Below are 16,135 nucleotides of genomic sequence, written 5' to 3'. Positions count from 1 at the left end.
CTGTTAGTCAGCTCATGTTACATGTTAATGCTGTGAAATGAACACCAGTTCTTTTCTTTATTCTTAGGTCCATGTGCTCTGATAATGTTGAGAAGGAGTTACCACCACATTAATGGCAAGCGCTGATATAGTGTATTCAGCAACATCAGTTCACTGCACCACACAGAGCAGGGTGAAGGGCAGTTCTGGGCTAGTTGCTCAGTCATCACCTAGTGGAAACTCAACACATTAGTGACAGCAGTCTCCACATAGGAGTAACCAGATTTGATACTGTTAGGTTAAAACTGAAGCTGAATGACCAACGTGCATGAAGCTGTAGTCTATACAGATGGCAGAGATTAAATACCCTACTCTTGTGTGTAGGACAGTCACATCTAGGGTGGAGATTACTGTCACTAATGTGTTGAGGCACCACTGGGGGAGTAAGAATTTTTCATAATGAGAATTACAAATGTTTCCGGATATCATCATGTAATATCTGCTTTCCATGCTGGCATGGGTTTGACGGTTTGATGAAGACTAGCAAGCCAGGAGGCTGTACAAGGCTCCAATCTGATCTGGCAAGGTTTCTACAGCAGGATGCCCTTCCGAATACCGACCCCTCTGAGAGAGTGTAGTGGGTGCTATTTTACATGCTACCAGCATAGGGGCCAGTCAGGTGGCACTGGCATCGACCAGGCTCGAATAGTGCTTTTTATGTGCCACTAGCATGGGAGCCAGTCAGGTGGCATTGACATTGACCATGCTTGAATGGTGCTTTTTACGTGCCACCAGCACTAGCATCAGACACGCTCTAATGGCGCTTTTTACATGCCACCAGCACAGGTGCCAGTCAGATGGTACTGGCATCAGCCAAGACTATGACCTCACCTGACAATCAAAGGGTACTTTTAAACGGGCTGGTTATGCAACACTAGCATCAACCACGGCTACTTTCTTTTTTTTTGCCAGGTCTTCTCAAGTACAGCATATCTTCAAAGGCCTTGGTTACTTGTCATTGCCTCTGTGAAGCCCAATTCAAAAGCTGTGCTTCACCACCTCATCCCATATCTTCCTGGGTCTACCTTTTCTACAGGTTCCCTCCACTGTTAGGGTGTGACACTTCTTCACACAGCTGTCCTCATCAATATGCAACACATGGCCATACCAGTACAGTTGACTCTCTTACACATCACATCTGATGCTTCTTATGTTCAACTTTTCTCTCAGGGCGCTTACACTGTCGTGTATGCACACTCATATTACACATCCAGCAGAGCATACTAGCTTCATTTCTTTGTTGCACTGCTGTGCAGCATGGCTGTTTGCACACAGGCATAATACACTCTACCTTTCACTCTGAGCAAGAGGCCTAACCCACTCTGAAGTGATTGGCATTAGGAATGGTATCCAAATGTAGAAACCAAGCCAAAACAGATCATAGAACCGGTTGCAGATTCTGGTCTTGCCAACTTCAGTCAATCCGTTCAACCCATACTAGCATGGAAAACAGATGTTAAATGATTATATATGTGCATTGTTGATGTGAAAGTCAGTTAATAAGTAAGAAGTTGTCAAAAATGATGTTACTTTCAACTGATAAAGAAATTTTAAATTAAGAATGAATCACTTTAAAACTTGCTTTACAAAGAAATATTTTAAATCTAATTTAAACCAACACACTAAAACTTTGCAATTAATATTTATATTAAAAAAATGCATATAAACCACAGATAGAAAGCTTGTATGAAATTGATACTTACTCCTGCCAAGATTTCTGCACTGATTGCTTCATGCTTCTTCAAAACTGCATCTGTTTCACTGGCATTGGTGTTGATGATTTCTTCATTTAAAACTTGATTCATATCCACAAGCCATGTTTCACGAATGGAAGACTAGAAACAAAAAAGGAAATTATTTCAAATATTTAAAAATAACCCAGAAAACACATTTAAATTTGTTTTACATTGGACATTGTGAAATAATAGCAAATAAAAGCACAAGTGCAGCATATATTGAAATGCATCATCCTCATTTAATGTCTGTTTTCCTTACTGGTACGAATCAGACATTTTATAAATTTTATTTTTTCTACAAACTTCTGTCTTCATGAAATTTTAGACATTATTTCCATAATGTAGTAGTTGACTTGAGAATTGTATATAAGATGCCTATGGTCTATGCAATTCTTAAGTTTGATCATTTAGATTATTTACTTAGTATCAAAGAACATGTAGTATTGTTTAGTACTATAAAGTTGATATGGTATAGTTGGTAGTATTTAGTTGTACAAGATGGTTTGAGATAATCTAAGTGAATGGAGAGAGAGAGAGAGAGAGAAAGCTATATTTGCAATGATAATGGAATAATCTAGTCAAACATTAAATTATCTCAATAAATAATTATCTAATTATCACATCAAAACAGTACCTTTTGGTGAAATCGTTGAGCTAACCGTTCTAATCTGTCCAACCTGAAAAGTAAAACATAAAAAAAGTAAAGAAATCTTTATTGTTAAGTTACTTAACAAACGTAGACTAAGTTTTTTTTCTTAATCCTGGGTACTAAATCCTAAACTAATGACAAATTTAGCAATAGCAACAAGAATTATGGCATGGGAAAAAATTGTGAAAAGATTGAAAATAACAAAATCATTAATACTACAATCAATGACAATTTGTCATAACATCAAATACAACAGGACTGGTGACATATATGATGAGCATTACACAATTACTGTGAAAACTATGACTACATTAATAATTATAAATATGACAATTAGTTTAATGACAAATAGAATGACAAATATGACAAACTTAGAAAGGTACAACAAGGATATGTAGTTTAAAAAGGAGGAGAAGAAAGAAGCAAGAATTATATTTCAGTAACCTTCTAAGTTGATCCCTCAACACAATTTCCCGATCATGCTCAGCTTTCTCCAAACTAGTCCATGCTGTGTGAATGTCATGAACTAATTTGCCCTCTGGTGGTGTGTAGCCTTTTTGCCCATTTGCTTTCAGGTTAGCTTGAATATTGAAGAAAAGAACTTCAATGTGGCCTCTTTCTTTAAACCTTTACAAAAATAAACAGATGAAGAGTTATTGGCAAAAGGATATTGCAGTGGACATGCTCAAGTAATTAAGTGAAAAATAAAATATTTTTCTGATATCTTCAAATCAATCACATGATTTTGTATAATGGTGATATCTGTTTTCTAGGGTACAAGACCTACTAACGTCAGTGCTAATCATATGTATAAATATATGTGTGTATGCATGAGTACGTGTGCGTGTGTGTGTGTGTGTGCGTGCGCGCTTGTGTGTGTGTGTGCATGCGCGTGTGTGTGTGTGTGTGCATGTGTGAGTGAAAGACTACTGAGCTACAGTGGCTCATGCATAGGCCAGTTAACGTAAAGCTATGCAGGAAAGAAGAAGTGTTGTAGCTACAACCGACATTACTATAATGTTGCGAAACTCCTTTTCATTCACTTATGCCTGCTACTATCAGTCTGACATTCATAATCTTCACAAAACCATTTCGTGAATAATGAGAGACGAAGTTTAGGGTGTGGAAGCAAGGTCTAGAATCAAAGGGCCTTAGTGTTACCTAGCAAAAACCAAAAGTCTTAGTAAGTAAGAAGGCTGTCAAATCACAAACCCCTTCATTACTCAGCATACTAAATAACAAACATGAGATAGTAAGAGAGCATCTACACTGTCACACAACCTCCTCTAATTTTTTTGAGATGGAAAAAATACCACCTCTAAAGGTATTCAAAAACAAAACTAAAGCCATAGAATTCAACATCAAAAGCAAAAATATAATTCTGAAATTATGCTATTAGCCTCAGAAATGAACCTACTTTGGTGGTTTCTCCACAGTTCGGTACTGTTTGAATTTTAAAAGTTCATTTTTAATGCCCTCATATGAATTGGGAAAATTGCGATCATTCAATTCTTTAATCTTCTGGTTAATCCACTCAATCAGGTTAGTGGTGAAAGATTCATAGTCTTTTTGGTTTTGTTGTAAAGTAAGAACATTGTTGATAATCTGAAAACAATTTACAGAATTTGCTTCATAATATTTATAATTCAATGTGAGAATATATCCTTTAAAGTTAAAGTAAGACATATACAGAACAGTTTAAAGTGAAGAGTTTGTTAATATTTAAACTCCAGGAACTGACATTACAAGCTGTGTGAAGGACAGATGTTTCAGGCAAACTTACATTTGGCAGCAGCACTGATACACTTTCAAAGCAATATAGCTATACAAGTAGAGCTACTAAACCATACATTCAATACTTCTTGTCTGATTACAAAAAACAACCAGACTCCCATCCTCATCATTGATAAATTAGAAGCAAAGGGGTGATATATGAACCGTCAATTTGGACTGCTATGATTTGTTTCTTCCACGTGAACATGGAACAAGATCTAAAAATATTTCTTATCAGTTAAATATCTGTTATTCTATACTAGAGGAAACATTAATATTTATTTATTCATTATTGCTATTAGGATGTGAAGAGTAGAATGGTCAAATCCCCTCACAGTACTTTTATATTTCAAATCAAATTCTGCTCTAGTTCAATTTGATTTTCACCCTTTAGCATTTAATAAAAAAAGCATCTATCAAGCACTGAGGTGAATTTAATCAATTATATCTTCCCAATAAATGGTCTTTAGCCAAATCTAGAAATCATTACAAAAGTGATAAAAAGTACCAATTAAATTCCATGAAGTACATAGTTATGTCCCCCTACATAATTAACGTTGGCTTCAGCTGTTGGCGAACTTCTCCACCATAGGATGGTTAAAACGAAAACTGGGTATATGCTGGAAGATGATTAAATTGACTATATTCCTCTCACGATGTTGAAACCTAGTACTAAAGTTAAAAATTATTTTAATGGCTATGATTAAAAATTTTACAAAATTGGGTTCAAAGTTTGCTAAAAGTATCATTCTAATAAATACATGATGATCTTTAAAACAAGAAAGCCTTTCTGTCCCAATCTAATGATTTGACAACAAAGGTTACAGTATCATTTTAGATCTGACAGCTTTTTATTATTAAATGGTTTACCTTGGCAATTCTTTTACCACCTGTTAATTCAGACTTTAATTTGGCAAAATAGTGGTAATATGCTGATACATAAGTCATGATTACTTTCTCATCAGGTTTTGGTACATCAACATCTGCAAGAGACAACACATACTCAACTGAATAATAACTTTTTGGTATTTATATATATCTTCATCTTATGTTATATATATATATCATAATTAGACAATAAGAACATTAAGTTGAAAACTGCAAGAAAACATGCATAATTTTATATAAATATATAATGAAATTATTGTATAGTGCTCAGGTGCACCACAACTTGTCAGAAAGTGCATATAAAGTGTATGCAGTAATGTACAAATGTCTGGAAAGCGAACAATGTATGAGTCAGATACATGCTTATGTGTGTATGGAGGGGAGAAAATCAGGTGTAGTGTTGGTGAATCTCAGGAAGCATGGAAGTTTTGAAGGATGCAGTGCTCCGACAACTAACAACTGATGCTGGCAGTTTGTTCCATGCTTCAGCAACTCTCAGCGTGAAAAAATGTTTCCTAAAGTCATGTGAGCTGTGCTGTTTTCTGACTTTGTAAATATGCCCACGGGTGGAGTTTGAAAAGGTGCTCAGAGTTATTGTTTGTAAGATGGTTAATAATTTTATGGGTGTCTGCCAAGTCAGCTGCCAGACGTCGGAGTTTCAATATGTCCATGCCCAGGGAAGTCAGGCGTTCAGAATATGGCAAATGCCTGATGGAGGGTATTCTTTTGGTTGCACGTTGCTGAACGGCTTCCAGACGATTAATATCCTGGGCAAGATAGGGGTTCCAGACTGGTGATGCAAATTCCAGGTGAGGTCTTACCATAGCTATATAAAGCCGCAGATAGATAGCCAGAGAGCGGCTCACAAAGGACTTGGTGAGTGATGCCAAGACACCCTCAGCCTTCTTGGCAATTTTAGCGATGTGTTTTGTCCACTTGGTTGTCATAGTAGTCATATTTGAATGTCTAAATTCATAAATCAGTTTTAATTCATATTCTAATATTTTTGAAAATATATATATAATGCTTACCATTAAGAAAATAGCATATTGATATAACTGCATCATATAAAAAAGTGTGGATGGGTAGTTTAGCTCCCAGTTTTCTAATTAGTAAAAATAAAATATGATGATATAAAAAAAATGAAATGGAGAAATTCTCATTTTATTGTATGAGATTTCTCAGGGATCAGAAATGTGTTCTTGCATTGATTTCCTAAGACCAAAAGGTTAAATTTCAAAATTTGATTGCATATTTCACAATCCTGAATTAAAAATTCCAGCAAAGACAGTTTCAACTTTAATTCTTCTCATTTATGAAAGTAATGATATAAAATACCAATAATAGTTCTCACAACAGATGTAATCATATCTATAAAATTCTAACTAAATCCATTAATTTTTAGTATTCACTTTGCAGTATACTGTGTACAACTTGTTTGTTCTGAATAAGCCAACATCAAACAGCCCATTACAGCTATCCCATGTTTTACTTCAAAATACAACGAACAGTTATAGGTGTATGACCATTTGAGGTACTTGGTGTTGAAATGATTTTTTTCTTTTTCTTTTTTCCTCTTTTTCCTTTTTTCTCTCTGTCTCTTTTCGCTAATATGTTCATGTTCGTGTTTTCTTTGGTTTTGGATTTGTATTTTAATGTGGTTTTGTATTATATATGTATCATATACATACATGTTATATTCCAATAAATATTTTCAACTAAGAAAAAAAAATACCTACATAAAAAAAAGTTATAGCAATGAAATAGAAAGAATGTAAACATGATGAGAAACAAGAAATGTCTAACAGTGTGAAGCAGCATTTCTCATTTCATCAGATTATGCACAAACATTAGTGAAAAAAAAAACACCCCACAAAGATTCAATACCCAGAGTATAAGAAGTCTATGTGCTTCTTTGAGGAAAGGTTTTCCAGTATGCTACAACAAAATAATATTAAGTTACAAATAACTAACCTTCAGCATCCAACATTTTGGGGATGCCCATGTTCTTTGCCACATTAAAAGCATTGTTCAGATTTGGTATGTGTTCAGATGGTATTAGTTCTTCATAAGCAATCAACTCGGGGCTGGAAAATTGAAAAATAAATATTTCAAATTTTTGCTACAAGGGCAGCTTTGGAGAGGTGGGGATGAGTCAATTACATCAACTCCAGTGTTCGACTGATACTTATTTTATCGATCCCAAAAGGATGAAAGGCAAAGTCAACCTCAGTGGAATTTGAACTCAGAACATAGTGATGGGTGAAATACCTATTTCTTTATTACCCACGAGGGGCTAAACACAGAGGGGACAAACAAGGGCAGACATAGGTATTAAGTCGATTACATCGACCCCAGTGCGTAACTGGTACTTAATTTATCGACCCCGAAAGGATGAAAGGCAAAGCCGACCTTGGTGGAATTTGAACTCACAACGTAACAGCAGACGAAATACCGCTAAGCATTTCGCCCGGCATGCTAACATTTCTGCCAGCTCGCCGCCTTGGGAAAATTGAAAATAATAATAAAGATGAAGACAAGGAAAAACACTTGGAGAAGGAATTTAAGATGATTGTTACTATTGTTCTTGAGTAAACTTCATTAATTTTATTTGGATATGCACAATTTACAAGAAGCCAATTTAAGAAACATTCTGTCAGTATTCTAGCTGTGGCCATATTGTTTTTACAAAAATGTATTTTCATAAAGATATTAAGTAGTTTGAGTGATATTTGGCTGCTTCATTGACAGATTTAGCTATCACATACAAACTCTGTCCTGAACACAAGGTATTGTGTAAGGATGAAGTTTCACATTTATAGGAAACAGAATCTAAAATTACAACATTAATACCTACTTTTTGAATGATCCTAACGAGACAATTACCTCATTTATTCAAATATATTAATCCAATATAACTTTATAGATTGATATATTTCAAATAAATTATAATCATTTGGTTTAATGCAAACCTTAAATTTTCTCCAACTTCAGCTAATTAAATAAGCTTTAATCAAAGCAAAAGCAAACAATTAACCCTTTCATTACTGTATTTATTTTGAGATGCTCCTTGTTTCTTTCAATTACTTTAAATATAACAAATAATTAAGTAAAATAACTTAGTTATTATGAAGCTAGTTTTAAGAACTTAAATTTTGAGTAAGGTTTGGTGGAAGATTTTAATTTAGAACTTTGAAAACAAGACATTTGTACTACAAAGCCAGAGCCGGTTTCAGCCAGGTTGGTAACGAAAGGGTAAACATACAGTTACAGATGGAATATCACATTGATTAAAACATTTGCAAACATTAACTTTCCCAGTTATTTACCATGCCCAACTTTAAAAGACACTTAAAAATAAGAGATACTAATGCTCTTCTTTAGACTAAAATATCATCATCATTATTTATCATATGCCTTCCATGCTGGCATGGGTTGGATGGTTTGACAAGAGCTGGCCAGGAAGAAGCCTGCACCAAACTTCAGTAACTGTTTTAGCGGGATTTTTACAGCTGGATGTCCTTCCTAACACCAACCACTCAGCAGAGTGGACTTAGTGCTTTTTACGTGGCACAAGTTTTGGAAAGGTTTTTACAGCTGGATGCCCTTACAAATGCCAACCACTTTACAGTGTCGACTGAGTGCTTTTAAGTGGCCCCTGCACTGACAGAGCCACCAAGTGCTTGCAAGACAAAAAGAAAAAAAAAAAATGTTTTTAGAAGTAGAACCAAATTTACCGATGAGCATGAATAAGGGCATTAAAACCCAAGCCATTGCGCCAAGAAGAGGTGAAATTTTCAATATGTACACCAGGGTATCTGAAAAGGAAATATATTGCAATTAGAATAATGTAATAACCTTTTGTATTAAAAACTTCTTGATCTGTCTCTCACATACTGTAGCTAAATTGTTGATCTCACCTATTTAGCAACCTATCTTATCAACATAGTGATCGATCTGTAATACATTTATCACTTTATATGTGTGCATGCAATGTGTGTGTGTGTGTGTATGTGTATAAAATGGCAATTTGGAAGAGTCATTAGAGTATTGGATAAAAAGCCTGACAACTTTTGCTCCAACCCTCTGCACTAGTTCAAGTCCCAATAAAGTCAAGTTCGCTTTTCAGTTATTTTGGGATCAGTATATAAAGTATTAACTGACACTCCCTCCCCCCATCCGTCCCTCTCTCTCTCTCTCTCTCTCTCTCTCTGAAGACAGCAGGGTAGCTCTGCAAAGTTTAGATGGCCAAGACATGCTGTTTGTCACAACAAATGTTATTTTAAGCTAAGTGCAGCATTGGGAATTCTTTGATACAGCACCCAGGAGAGCATGTATATATTGTTGCACATAAAAATCATGAAAGTAAAAAGTGTTATAAATTTTATTCCCAATTTTTAGATCAAGAATCTCACGAAACCAAATAGAAAAATGAAATATTCCATTTCTTTCATTTTTAAATATACAGCTACATTTTGCTGAAACAGTATATTATCTATGCCTTTCATAAAGCAATGGGCTATGGACTAATATACAATAATAATACTATTTCTATTATAACTTGATTTTAATTTCATAGAAATAGTTGAATAACTTAGTTGACAAAGAAGAAAATCAAATTTTGTTCTGTTTATTAATTCATTGGGAATTAACATAACATATTCCTGAATACATTGTTGGCACTACATAAACATTGTCCAGAAATTTCTAGATAGTATATACCTTCATTTGTTCCACCAAAATTTTCATTTAAGCAAAATCTAAATAGTTTAGCAGAAGACAGTGTTTTGCATGAAGTGGATCCTCCAACAATGAAAAGTCAGAAGAAAATGAGAGAAAAAAAAAAATCAGGTGTCAGGCACAGCAGATTACCTAGCATGTTAATCTAAGCCATTTGAAATCATAGTATTCCTGTGAGGTGACAGTATTTCAGGTAAGGTTGAATATATATAAGTGGCAGGTTGACAGCCCAGAAGCAAAATATCAACTCTTCAAATTACAATGCATTCAACTTCACTTTACATACTTCTGGGGTCAAAACAATAAAGAACCAGTCAGTTACTTGGGTATCTTTTATGTTTTACCTGTTTCAGCCATTGGAATGCAACCATGGTAGGGCACTACCTTGAAGGGGAAAATCAAACCAATCAACATCAGAACTTATTTTCTGAAAGTCTGGTACTTATTCTTTCAGTCACTTTTTGCTGAATGCTCAGTTACAAGGATGTAAACAAACCAACACTGCTTGTCAACTGGTGGTAGGGAACAAATACAGACACACAAATACATATATATATATAAAAGGGTAAAGGATAAAGACCCCCTTTGGTCATGAATGACTATGGGATTACACCTAGAAAGTTAGCATCTGAGGCACAAGTCTTCATGCCACTAATGTTATCCAAAGGACAGGGAAAGGCTGATACAGCTTCGCACTAGTGACGTTGCAACTCATTTCTACAGATGGGTGAACTGGAGTAGCGTGAAATAAAATGCTTTGCTCATGAATGCAACACACAACCCAGTCTGGGAATTGAACTCCTTACCTTATGATTGTGAGTCCAGCACTCTGACCACTGAGCCATGCACCTTTTCTCTTGAAACATTTGTACTTTGTCAAACATGTACGCTGATGTTGCACATCAATCAGGATTTACAAGCTTCATTCCTCTCCAGTCTTTGCATGCCCTCAACATACAGGATCCATGTCTCGCTATCATGGAGTGTAGCCATTCATATACAAGCATCATACAATCTGCTTTTCACACTGAGAGAGAGAGGTGTTTCACTGTAAATCTTGATTGATGTGCAACATCAGTGTACATGTTTGACAAAGTACAAATGTTTCAAGAAAATAGCTGGGCATAAGAAGAATTAGATGTAGCATACAAGAGAAAAGACTATGATGGTTTGGATATGTGGTTGCATATGAATGAAGACAGTTGTATATAAACATGCTGGTTGCTTAAAATGGATGGTACCTGTGGAAGGGAGATCCAAGAAGACATGGAATGAAGTGGTAAAAGTTAATCTCAAGATGTTAGGTATCTCAGAGGAGATGACAAGGAACTGAGATATCTGGCAATATGAAGTTCTTGAGAAAACCCACTGACTTCTGAAAGACCTGTGTATTCCACCCACACATAAAATTCATGCCCAACTCAATTAACCAAACTACATCTCTTCATGCACTATACTCGTCTCTCCCCACGCACTCCTGCAGGCCACACCACTCTGTCATCTCTCTCTCATCCCCCCTCCTACCAACTGCATTATTGCTGTTCTGTCACTCCCTCGTATACTTATGTTTCATTACTCATTGCATTCCTCTTTCATTCTCCTTTCCCCTTTTACACTCCTATGAACTCCCTATCCTCTACTACTCCATTTACATTCACCTTCTTCTACCTTGAAGGTAAGTCCTGGTACACTGCCACCATCTCTCTCTCTCCCTCCCTCCTTCCTTCCCTTCAGCAAAGGCAGCCTTGCATCTCTACAGCAAGACACGTTTCCAACCAGCTATCATAGTTTAACTTCTCATCACCTAGCACAAAGCCACCTCACTCAATTCCACTTCCCTTCTCAGATGAGGGACTTTGTCTTCCAAGTTATATGGTGACCTCGCTGGTGTTGGTACCATATAAAAAGCAGTCCACTCAGTAAAATTGTTGTTGTTAGAAAGGGTATTCAACTACAGACACCATGTCAAAGCAGACAGCAAGCTTCAAGATTGTTTTTAGCATATATTCTGAGTAACTTACATTTTAGAAGAACCATATGAAATGAGATTTGCCATAATTTTCTGTAGGCCATTCTTATAAAGAAACAAATACTTATCTTTAGCAAAATATGTTTGATTAAAAATATATGAATAAAATGACAGAAGTACTAAGCAAAATAAGGTATATTTATAAATTTTATTAAATAATCTATATATCTGATATTTTTTTATGTAACCCTTAACATTTTCCTGATTAAAAAACATCTATGTATTTACTTCAAATGCTCTTACCCATCTGTTTTCCTTTGACACCAAAGTAATAATGCATCCTTTGCCGACTTTTTTTCACGGTCTCCATCATCATCTTCCTGAAAAGATGAACAAAAAAGAAAAACAAACAAACAAAAAATCAGACATTAATGCTTATTTTATTTAATAAAATGATTATTATAGAGTAGAGCAAATAAAAGATATATACAATGAATATATAATTTATGCATTATAAGAAAATAATAAAAAAGAAACCGACAGAAAAAGTGCAATTATTTATTGAAAACCTTTTTATTAGCGAGTTACTAGCTTATGGTTTATAAAGGAAACAGTTATAATTCAAAATACATGCAGTACTCTTGAGTTGTACAAAAAGCCTTGAATAGGATTACAGGAGCCAAAGCTGATTTTCACAGTTAATCCTTTAATAGCTGAATAAGTGAATGTTCATCACAACAAATAAGTTCAGAAGACTCTATAAAGCATCAGTTCTGCACAGAACTAATTAAACTATGTTAAAGTATCAAATGACAAGAATATTATTCTGACTGTGACAATACTATAGAAAATACAAAATATACTATAGAAAATACGAAATATATTTGATGAAATCATATTAAAAATACAGTAAATATATTTAACAATAGAATTAACTAAAATTGCAATTTATTTGTTAATGTAAATTTAATTAAAAATAGATTAAATAAAAGGTTAGCTTAAGAAGGATAGGGAGGTGGAGTTAACACTATTATTTGCTATATAGCATCATTAAGAATGAGACAGAGTCAACATCCCTTGACAAGGTTGCAAAAGCAACAAAAAATTTGGAAGGAAAAACAGAAATAATAAATAAGTAGAAATTGAACTGGTGTGTTAGATAAGGCATTAAAGACAGTATGACTCTCCCCAGACACATCATTAAGAATGTTTTTCAAATATTTTTTTCTTTGCTGTCGGTCTTAGGAGAAACGTTTTTCTTTTTCGTTTCTAATAGTCAAAGCATTTTCCCAATTCTTTGCCTTCTTTGATAAGTTCACTTACCTAGGTTTTCCATTATCTAATCAGAACTGTACTAAACCAACATGAAAACTCTATAATCAAGCTCATCAAGTAGCATACCAAGGTAAACTTAGGTAAAGTCAAAATTGTCAGAATTTTGTACCTGATGACCTACTCTTTACTCTTTTACTTGTTTCAGTCATTTGACTGTGGCCATGCTGGAGCACCACCTTTAATCGAGCAACTCAACCCCGGGACTTATTCTTTTGAAAGCCCAGTCTCTTTTGCTGAACCGCTTAGTAACGGGGACATAAACACACCAGCATCGGTTGTCAAGCAATGCTAGGGGGACAAACACACACACGCATATATATATACAAATATACAACGGGCTTCTTTCAGTTTCCGTCTACCAAATCCACTCACAAGGCTTTGGTCGGCCCGAGGCTATAGTAGAAGACACTTGCCCAAGGTGCCACGCAGTGCGACTGAAACCGGAACCATGTGGTTGGTAAACAAGCTACTTACCACACAGCCAAATAAAATCTTTTAAAAATATTAATTGTATCAAATAAGGGTTTGATGCTAAAATGGGAACTTAATCATCCTAACACTTAGCTTATACATATTTTATTAAAACAAAAGAGGGTGGGGTGTGAAATTAAAATCTGCAAGATTGCAGTTCAAAACATATTCAGGCATGACTAAACATTGCAAGTCATTTAGAGGATGGAGTGTTGATAAATGATCTTCAGATGCTAAGCATCAGAAAGGAGATGATAAAGGATCAATACAGTTGGTAGTTTGCTGTGTTTGAGGAGACCTGTCCAGCTAAAACAAAATTGAAGACTTCATTTTACTTATGGCCATGCTCCCCACCCCCACCCCACCACCACACACACAATCTGTTCCCTGACAAGCCCCTCCTTCACAACCCACCTTCCCAACATCTCTCCCTACCCACATTCCCTACCTGCTGTATTTCTCTCCTCCTCTATCTTCCACCCCCTTTGTAAACACAATAGGACCCTGTAAAATCTTCTACACAACATATCCTCCTAATACCCTCTCTCTCTGCCCATTCACTACATTACCTCCCCCCTCCTTCTTGCACTTTTTCAAATTCTCACAAACTTACCCACCCACTCAGCTTCTCCAATCCCTGGTCCACTTTGTTATACACACGTTCCAGAATCTTGGGCGTATGCATCATCACAGCCATCACCTATTTCTGTCCCTCAATACAACTCCCCCACCTTAGATGAGGGGGTCTTGTTTTGTATGTTACTGGATGACTTCACTGCTACTGGTGCCATGCAAAAAGCACCCACTACCCTTTGTAAAGTGGTCAGTATTAGGAAGGGCATCCAGCCATAAAAACCATGCCAAAGAAGATAGCAGAGGTTAGTGCCGTCTTCTAACTCCTCAGTTCCTGTTGAACTGTCCAACTCATATTGGTATGAAAAATGGATGTTACATGACGATGATGATGATTTAGTATGGCTTTCCACTCTCATCACTGTCTTAATAATAATATTGATATCTCACACTGGACAGAAGACCACTCAAAGAAAGTTATTCAATCATTTTTAATCAGCTCCACTATATAACTAGTACTGACCTTAAAGAGATGAAAAACAAATGCCAAATTTTAAACTGAGAATGAAGACAAATTTATTTATATGCATTTAGTCCCACATGCTGGTACCCATTGCTCCAATACCAATAACAACTATAATTCTAATAATAAACTTCTTAACTTATTAATGTCTAAAACAATGGCACTGTGATTTAGTGCTGTTGGAGACATAAGTACATAAGACCATAAGTTATTAAACAGTTTATCTGGCAGAGAAGGACATACTTTTAACTAAACTGGATCAGTGCAGTCATCATCATCATCATCATTTAACGTCCGCTTTCCATGCTAGCATGGGTTGGACGATTTTGACTGAGAGCTGGCGAACCAGATGGCTGCACCAGGCTCCAATCTTGATCTGGCAGAGTTTCTACAGTTGGATGCCCTTCCTAATGCCAACCACTCCGAGAGTGCAGTGGGTGCTTTTTACGTGCCACTGGCACGGGGGCCAGTCAGGTGGTACTGGCAACGACCTCGCTCGAATCTTTTTACACATGCCACCTATCATAAAATGATAAATGCTCACTTTTGACTATAATCAGTATAATTTATTAGTCATTGCTCCAACTCATCATCATCATCATCATCGGGTATTGAATTGGCTATCTCCAGCAACACTGCTTAATATAGAGCCAGCTGGTTTTATACAAAGCTGGTGAATCTTGAAAAACAGATTGTTCAAATAGCAACTTAGAAAAATCAGTTACGATTCATCATCATCATCGTTTAACGTCCGTTTTCCATGCTAGCATGGGTTGGACGGTTTACCTGGGGTCTGTGAAGCCGGAAGGCTTCATCAGGCCCAGTCAGATTTGGCAGTGTTTCTACAGCTGGATGCCCTTCCTAACACCAACCACTCTGTGAGTGTAGTGGGTGCTTTTTACGTGCCACCTGCACAGGTGCCAGACAGAGCTGGCAAACAGCCACGAACGGATGGTGTTTTTACGTGCCACCGGCACGGGGGCCAGTTCCCTATAAATCTTTGAGAAGAATGAAATATCATTTGGTGGAAAATGATTCAGGAGCTGATCAGAATATCATCATGCTACAAGTATTACATTACTGTTTAACGAGTATGTTTTCCATGGGAGGTAATATAGTGGATTTCATTTGGGCATATAAATTCGAACCTGAATCTATAGAAATTCCTCTTACCCTATGCCAAACCAATTTATGTGTTTTCTCATTTGAACTTCTTGACCTCTTCTATACCACAAAAGGTCAAAATGAGACAAAGAATTACTCTCAGCAGTTTTCCCCATTGTTCTCAGAGATATGTCTCTCTTTCTCACTGTTCTGCAATAATTATAAATACTAAAATCTTGCAAGGATAAGTTAGTTGGTGAAAGAGATGACTACAAGGTTAATTGATGAAATGAAGACGACCAGGGATGATTGATACAATTTTCACTAGCTCACAT

The 16,135-nt window shown here is 35.9% G+C and overlaps 1 protein-coding gene across 6 annotated transcripts in view; it reads right to left on the bottom strand.

Annotated features, from left to right (window-relative positions):
* LOC115216340 (spectrin beta chain, non-erythrocytic 1) overlaps window positions 1-16,135 on the bottom strand; it is a 242,972-nt gene that overhangs the window by 152,730 nt on the left and 74,107 nt on the right. For all 6 annotated transcript variants that reach the window (XM_029785570.2, XM_036506463.1, XM_036506462.1 and 3 more), the window contains exons 5-12: window positions 12,098-12,174; window positions 8,823-8,903; window positions 7,060-7,172; window positions 5,068-5,180; window positions 3,842-4,029; window positions 2,869-3,051; window positions 2,410-2,452; window positions 1,743-1,874 (exon numbers count right to left, since the gene is read on the bottom strand). In XM_029785570.2, coding sequence (XP_029641430.1) covers window positions 1,743-1,874; window positions 2,410-2,452; window positions 2,869-3,051; window positions 3,842-4,029; window positions 5,068-5,180; window positions 7,060-7,172; window positions 8,823-8,903; window positions 12,098-12,174 — 930 coding nt within the window. The remainder of the gene's footprint in view (window positions 1-1,742; window positions 1,875-2,409; window positions 2,453-2,868; window positions 3,052-3,841; window positions 4,030-5,067; window positions 5,181-7,059; window positions 7,173-8,822; window positions 8,904-12,097; window positions 12,175-16,135) is intronic.

The sequence above is a fragment of the Octopus sinensis genome, linkage group LG10 (assembly GCF_006345805.1).
Source record: "Octopus sinensis linkage group LG10, ASM634580v1, whole genome shotgun sequence".
NCBI classification, from domain to species: Eukaryota; Metazoa; Mollusca; class Cephalopoda; order Octopoda; family Octopodidae; genus Octopus; species Octopus sinensis.
Note: the sequence above shows the minus strand (reverse complement) of the source record. Positions and strands in the feature narration are given on the sequence as shown.